General features: G+C 45.4%; 1 protein-coding gene across 1 annotated transcript in view; it reads right to left on the minus strand.

The window, feature by feature from the left end:
* The window catches only part of UCKL1 (uridine-cytidine kinase 1 like 1), a 53,778-nt gene that overhangs the window by 36,467 nt on the left and 9,112 nt on the right, over positions 1–8,199 (minus strand). Inside the window, 2 exon segments of the mRNA XM_081867769.1 lie at positions 2,341–2,447; positions 4,874–5,067. Of these exon segments, the coding sequence (XP_081723895.1) occupies positions 2,341–2,447; positions 4,874–5,067 (301 nt within the window).

An 8,199-nucleotide genomic window follows, 5' to 3' on the forward strand; every position in this document is an offset into this window, starting at 1 on the left:
CTCCTGCTCGCTGCTTTACTTCTAGGTCGCATCATTGACAATTCTCAACACTCGCCTTGGTCTTTTTCTAACTACCAGCCCGTTGACGGATTGGGGCTTCCCACCCATTGCCCATCTCACACACAGCCCCTTCCCTTTAATGGCCCATCGCCCAGGCAGTTGCCTCAACCCAGGAAGCTAGACAGGCTTCTATTGCTGGATCCCAGGGTAAGAAGGCTCTCTGCATAAAAGCCTGCTTCCCCCTCACCCCAAACCCATAACAATGCCACTGAGAAAGAGGGAGGAAAGACCGAAGGCAGGAGTTTTCTTCTCCCAAGGATCACAGAATTGTAGAGATGGAAGGGACCCCAACGATCATCTAGTCGAACCCGCTACAACGCAGGAATCCCAACTCAAGCATCCATGGCATATGACCATCCAACCTCTGCTTAAAAACCTTAAAAAAGGAGAGTCTACTGGATTCACGAGCTGGATCTGATCTTCAGGGCACAGGTTCACCACCTTAGAGGCCTAACAGAAATGTTTCTATCAGAAAACAGAGCTTTAGAGCACAGTATTGATGGAAGAGAAAACTAAACGCATAGAGGGTTGTCTTACACCGATTCAGCCCATTGGTCCATCTAGCCTAGTAGTGCTCGCTCTGGCCAACAGCAGCTCTCCAGAGTCTCAAGGCTCAGAACGCTCATTCCCGTCGCCTGCTACCCAATTCTTGCTGAATGGGATTCGAACCCGCGACCTTCTGCATGCCAAGCACCCGCCCTCCCACTGAGCTGCTGAAGATGGAACAATAAAAGCAGCAAATGAGCTGTGCGTTCTGTTAAACAAACAGACCAGCTGTGATGACAAGATATGGGAGGATCTGATTGAAGGCACGGAAAGATAACTTCAGAAGCAATGATCAGCCGAGGAGCTAATTAAACTGTGTGGGCTTTGGAAGATTAAGCCTGACAACTTTGCAGAAAATTGGGTGGCCTCTTAATTAGACTCATAGGCAGGAAGAAACTGAGGTGGGTCCATTGTCGAGGCTGAAATCCCGGGACAGATCATTGTCCTGGAACCCTTCTTACCAAAATAGGTGTTGATGGTTTAATGTATTCATTCATTACATTTATCGTATTTTTCGCTCCATAAGATGCACTTTTTTCCTCCTAAAAAATAAGGGGAAATGTCTGTGCGTCTTATGGAGCGAATGTGTGGTCGATCGCTGGCTCCCTTTCCAGCCCCGGCCTCTCCTGGGCAAGGGGAGTATGATGGCCTGGGATTCGGACTCGGATGCTGAACCTGAGGAATCCCAGCCTGCACTGGATTCCCTGCCTCCAGAACCAGCTGAGCCAGGGCTGGGGCTTGAGCCTGAAGGGTCCTCACCTGTGCTGGATCCTCAGGTGCAGGCACCAGCTGAGTCTGCTCTGGCTCCTGAGGTGATGGAGGACCCATTGCCTGCAGGTGCTCCCCTCTCAGCCCCGTCAGGGGAAGCTGAGGTGGCCTCTGGGTCCAGTAACACTCCAGCCTCTCCTGAGCTGCAGAGGCTCAGGGCAGAAAGGCGGAGGGAACTAAGTTCCCGCAGGAGAAGTGCTTGCCTCCAGGCCAGGAGAGGCGAGTCACCTGTGGACCGGGGCCGCCCTATGCCTTGGGGCAGATAAAAGCCAGCCAGCCCCAGTCCCAGGTTGTGGGAGCAACGTTGTTGGTAGCCTGTTCCTGCCTGCACCCTGTCCTGCTCTTCTGCCAGAGTTCCTGACCTCACCCGACTCCCTGCCTTGGACCCCGCTACAGCTTTGACGGACAGCCTCCATACCGCACCGTCGACCTCGGACTGGACTCGGACCTTGACTCTCGGTTAGCCCCCGGGACCAGCACAGTGAGCCTTCATCCCCTGCCTGGGAGAGGCTGCGCATGGCTAAGGCTCCCCCAAGAGCCACACTCCCTTTAAAGAGCACACGGAGTGTGTGTGCATCTCTTGGGGGCTTTTCCCCAAGGAGGGAGAAGGGACTGACGGGCTGTCCTTCTCCCTCCTCCGGGAAAAGAACCCCCAAGCCGCACACAAGCTCCACGCGGCTCTTTAAAGGGAGCGCTGAGCAGAGCCTCCCGCCTGCATTCGCTCCATAAGACGCACACACATTTCCCCTTACTTTTTAGGAGGGGAAAAGTGCATCTTATAGGGCAAAAAAATACAGTATATACAGCCAGGGCGCTTCTTCCAGCTGAAGAGAAAAGGCGTGAAACAAATGTCTCTGAATAGACAAATAGGATGCCCTGCTCTAACACTTTTACCTCGTTCCCTTTCCTAAAAGAAGAAAATTAAACCGAAATGTAGGTTGTGATGCTGAGCTCTGCCTCTCTCACCTTGTAGAAGGAGTCCATGGAGAGGAGAACGACCCAGGGCACGTCCAAGGCCTCGATTATCATCCTGGCCACAGTGGTCTTCCCCGAGGCGCTGCCTCCGCCAAGACCTGGGTCGGGGGTGCAGGAGGATGTAAAGAAATCAGCTTAGTTTCAGCTCCGTCTGTTTATTAAAAAGATATTTTTGTCAACCTTCCTTTATCCTGACAGATCCCAGGGCAGAATAGGAAGCCTTTTTTTATTTATTATTTTCTTTATTAAATTTGCATACTGCTCTTCATTTTTTTTTGCAGAAAGCAAGCACAGGTGGATGCTTGTGCAGATAGAGCTGCAAAGAGCCGAGGCTGCAGCCTTCGCTTCTTTTATCGCTTTTTGTATATAATTTTATTATGTTTTCTGTTTTCTGTTTTACAATTTAACATTTTACATCCTTAGGGTATCAATGACTTCTCTTCTGCTCTTTCCATGGTTCATTTCACACATCATAAACCCCTGCATATTTTACAAAAAAACTATACTATTCAGTATTCCATTATTACTTCCATCAAAACTTATTTACACTGTTGAATTTATCTTAATGCTGCCAATGTTTTCAGCTGTACACAATTATTTCCCAACGTTTTCCCATCCTCTTTAAACACATGTTCTTCTTCTTCTCTTATTCTATATGTAAAGTCTGTGAATTGTGCACATTCTGTCAACTTAAGTTGCCATTCTTCTTTGGTTGGGACCTCACTCGTTTTGCATTTTTGGGCTAACGAAACTCAGGCCACATAGTAAGGGGAAATGGGCCGCGAAACACAGGCAGTAGTAGCATACATAAAAAACCGTTTTTGACACCTGGGAATTTCAGTCTGAATTATCCCCAACAGAAATGACTCTGGTTTCGGGGGGAAAGTACTTTTAAACGCGCCCCCCAATTCATTATGTATCATTTACCAATGCTCTTTTACCCTTTTACAACTCCACCACGTTTCAATCTTTTGTTTACTGATGGCTCAGTTCTGGGAGTCTATGCCTCCCTCCCCGCTCCCCCAATATTGCCAGCATATTGAGGAAGCAACTTGCTTATCTGAATCTCTCTCTGGTCCCAGTTCTTGGACTATATCAACAGGCAATAAGTTAAAGAAAACCGGAATGCATTGCTGGTTGTTTAAGAGCAATGTGTTGAGTTGTACTTGCAACTTTTTTTTTACTTTTTTTTTGCAACGAGTTTAAGACAGTTTGCAGTAAACTTGGGAACACTTTCTTGCCGTGGAGAGTTTATTGACCCATACTGTGCACGAAGTCAAGATGAAGGAATTCTGCTCACATAACTCTAGAAGATGAACTGCCTCTTTCTTCTATGCTGGTTAAACATCTGCCTTACATCTGATAAAGATCCTCTCCTCAGCGAAGTTTGGTTAGACCCCTTTCTTTCCCCAGGGCTACAACAGTTTAATAAGAAGGTACAGCAACTCGGGCTGTCAGTGGAACTTTTGCGATCGATGTCCCTACCATCTGCCAAGGCTATAATAAAAACTAGGTTGTGGGATATTGAACACCAACAACTAACAGTAGCAGCAGAGAAAACATGTTCCCCTCTTTCATTTTCAACTTTCTTGGGCACATGAAACTAACCACAATTACCTTGAATTTCTGCTTAACCCTCAAGAAAGAAGGGCATTTTCGCTGGCCAGGTTTAATTCAAATCCATCCAACCTCCTTTGGGGAAGGTTCTCAGGCAGGGTGGAAGGAGAAAGAACTTGCCCAGGTGAAGACCACCTGGTGGAAACCCTCACACACATGGTTCTTAACTGTAAACTATATGCTGATCTCCGTCAGCAATTTCTGGATCAACTCTGTATCCCCAACTGGAAACCAGAGTTGGAGGTCATACATTTTCTATTACTGGGGAATGATCAGGAGCTCACCAAGTTAGTGGCTAAATATCTCTATTTGGTTTGTTGTCGTCGAAATACGCTGCAGATGTCTGATCTCCCTGGGGACCTGGAGATGTGACAATAGACTGCTCTGCTCCTTTCTTTTAGCAAATGTTTGTGCCCCTGGGGAAGTGGTATGTATGTGATGCAAATATAAGGGACACGGGTGCTGCTGTGGGTTAAACCACAGAGCCTAGGACTTGATGATCGAAAGGTCAGTGGTTCGAATCCCCGGGACGGGGTGAGCTCTCGTTGCTCGGTCCCTGCTCCTGCCAACCTAGCAGTTCAAAAGCACATCAAAGTGCAAGTAGATAAATAGGTACCGCTCCGTTGGGAAGGTAAATGGCGTTTCCGTGCGCTGCTCTGGTTCGCCAGAAGCGGCTTAGTCATGCTGGCCACATGACCCGGAAGCTGTATGCTGGTTCCCTCGGCCAATAAAGCGAGATGAGCGCCGCAACCCCAGAGTTGGCCACGACTGGACCTAATGGTCAGGGGTCCCTTTACCTTTTACCTTTATGTGATGCAAATAAAAGGTTTGGTGATGATGATGAACTGCCTCTCCATCTTATTCCCAAAACGCGACCGGCCCTCAGTCCCAGAGCGAGGTGTCTTACCGATGACAAAGGCCTCTTTCGACTGCGCACCATGCTCGTTGTACCAGGGGGGCCGGCCGGCTGTGTAGATCGTCCTCTTGCTCGTCCGCAGCAGGGGCGGCTCAGACTTGCACTGGCTGGTGGTCCGTTTCCGCGGCGACCTCGTGGAACCCACTGCGGGGAGCAGCCTGTCCAGGGATTCGGCGCTGCTGTTGCTAAGGAGACAAGGAGAGGGAGAAGTCTGGGCCTCCATCAGCGAATGAGGTGGGAAACCTACCTCACAGGGCTGGTGTGAGGGATTAAAAGAGGAGGGAAGGAGATAACCACGCATGCCGCCTCAAGCTCCTTAGCAGAAAAAGGCAGAGGTGTAAAAGGTGTAAGGTGTAAAGGGCAGAGGGCCTTCTTGGTGGTGGCGCCCGCCCTGTGGAACACCCTCCCACCAGATGTCAAAGAGAAGAACAACTACCAGAATTTTTGAAGACATCTGAAGGCAGCCCTCTTTAGGGAAGCTTTTAATGTTTAACAGACCACAGGAAGCTGTGCCTGGAGGAAGAACTGAGGGGAGAGACTCCATCGGCCTTGCTCTACCCTCTGCTTCTCAATGTGTATTGTATTGTTTTATGTACTGTGGCTTGCCATTGTTTTATTGATTATAGTTTAGATATTATTGTAACTGCTGAGTGGATTTCTGTTTAACTTTTATATGTTGATCTAATTATTTTATACTTTTCTAATGATGAATGTTACTTTTTTGATGTAGGCTGCCTATTTTAAAGTTATTTTTTTATCACATTTCTGTATTGCATTAGATTGTTATAAGATGTACATTTTTTGTTTCTTCAGCTTGTAAACCGCCTAGAGTATTGTAAGATAGAAAGGTGGTATACAAATTAAAAAGGATGATGATGATGATGATGATGATGTATTTTAATACTCTGTTGGAAGCCGCCCAGAGTGGCTGGGGAAACCCAGCCAGAGGGGCGGGGTATAAATAATAAATTCTATTCTATTCTAAATGTAATGAAACAAACAAATTTGAGCCTGTGCAGGTAACAGGGTACCTTTAACAGTAGGGAGTACCATTTTAAGTGGCAAAATAATTTTTCTGCTAATTTCTTCAGAGAGTTTTTTTTAAAAAAAATAAAAGTAAAGTTTTTGGGTGTGAGGAATTAAAACCTGCTATTATTTTTGTGTCTGGATAAAATTTAGATTGGTAAGTCTACGTCTCATGAAGCACAAAAGCTGTTTCAGTAAGCCAAAGAATTTCAGTTTTGCCTTCTGAGAACGTCAGGTGATGCTGAATCGTAACAATAATAAATAATAATAATATTAATAGATAATATAATACTCTGATTGCAAGTACTTGGCAATCAGTTTTAAAGATTTCCATGCAACTTTACACACGTTTTACTTTTACCAAGCAAACCGAAATTATATTAATTTAATCAAAATATCTTTTGAATTCCTGAGCCATGTTACAACTTTGTCTGTTTGCTTTTGGAATTGCCCTGTGACCCTCAAAAGAAGGGCAGTAGAATTAACAACCTGATCTCCTCAGTGGGGCTATTAAATTATTTGCAGCCTGAACTGCTTCAGGTGAAGGGCTCAAATCATCCAACATGTCAGCCCCAGTGCTACAATTCCCAGTGGTTTCACCATTCATCCCTCTTCACAGGGAATTCTGGGAATTGTAGCTCTGGGGAGGGGACTGGGGAATCTCCTGACAACTGAGCACACTGAACAAACTACAGCTCCCGGGATACTTGGGTGGCCGTGGGGAAGCCATGACGGTTTAAAGCGGTATCATAGCGCTTTAAACATACGGTGCGGATGAAATTAAAAAATTCTGGGAAATGATATTTAGTGAGTATCATTTACGCCAAAGAATAAATGGACATAAATCCGACATCAGGAACCACAAGACAGAAAAACCAGTAGGAGAACACTTCAATCTCCCAGGACATTCTATACAAGATCTCAAAGTAGCTGTTCTATTACAAAGGAATTTCAGAAATAGACTGGAAAGAGAAGCTGCTGAATTGCAACTTATCACCAAACTTAAAACTATGGAGAGACCTGGTTTGAATAAAGACATTGGATTCTTATCTCATTATACATGACAAAGCCATTTTTCACCTTCTCACCCCTTGCTTTTTCCTGTTAGACCTATTGCAGTCGTTAAGAGTCGTCAACAGGCTCATCGCAGCTATCTGCCAATCACCCATTCCCACCACCCTTCTGAGTAATACCCCTCCCCACCTTCTCACTATATAGAAAGGTCCGGTGACTTCTGTTTCAGTGTATCTGAAGAAGTGTGCATGCACACGAAAGCTCATACCTAGAACTAACTCAGTTGGTCTTTAAGGTGCTACTGGAAGGAATTTTTTTATTTTGTTTTGATATTTAGTGAGTTGAAGAAGATGTTCAAAATAACATTTACAAAAAAAAAAACCGGAGGCATTTTTGTTAGGGATTGTAGGACAAGACCTGACAAGGAAAAGAAAGAAATTATTTATGTATGCAACAACAACAGCAAGAGTCTTGATTGCACAAGGATGGAAGAATGAGGAAACCCAGACCAAAGAACAGTGGCAAGAGAAATGAATGATGTTACCGGTATGTACTGAGTTGAATAGGATCCAAAATGCAGCAGTCTGATTGGCCCTAGAACAATAGGATTCAGAATGCAGCAGTCTGATTGGTCCTGGAACAGTAGGATTCAGAATACAGCAGTCTGATTGGGCCACAGGAGCCACCCAATCCAGCTCCAGCTGGAAGTGAATCCACAACCTGATTGGCCTACAGGAGAATCCCGGAATTAGCCAATCACATGCAGCCCATTGTGTAAATAATGTATATAAAGCAGATATTGTGGGGGAACTTCCATTCCTCCTCACCACTATGAGCTGAATAAAGAGCATGAAATCCACTCTCGACTCCGAGTATATTTCAAATGAACTATGCAGAACTGGCGAAATTGACATGCAAACTACAAGACAAGGACAACTGCGACTTTAAAGAAGAATGGGAACCTTTCAGAAACTATTTAAAAAGACAACAAAATGAACTGGACTCCTTGGCAGGTTGTGAATAAACATACACAAATTTATGGAGGGTCAACATAGTAGATAGATAATATCAGGATGTATAAAATTTTATAATAGGCAGAAGTTAAAACTGGTTGAGAAATCAGAGAGAGGAGGTGAGGGAAGTCGTAGGCATTTGTTGGGGAGGTGGTAGGGAAAAATGGGGGGGGGGAAATAATGATGATTTGTTTGAATAGTTTGTTATGTGAAAACTGGTAATAATTTAAAAATAAAATACGGTGCGGATGCTATCTTGGGGGC

The sequence above is a fragment of the Podarcis erhardii genome (genome assembly GCF_964252035.2).
Source record: "Podarcis erhardii genome assembly, chromosome: 6".
Lineage (NCBI taxonomy): Eukaryota > Metazoa > Chordata > Lepidosauria > Squamata > Lacertidae > Podarcis > Podarcis erhardii.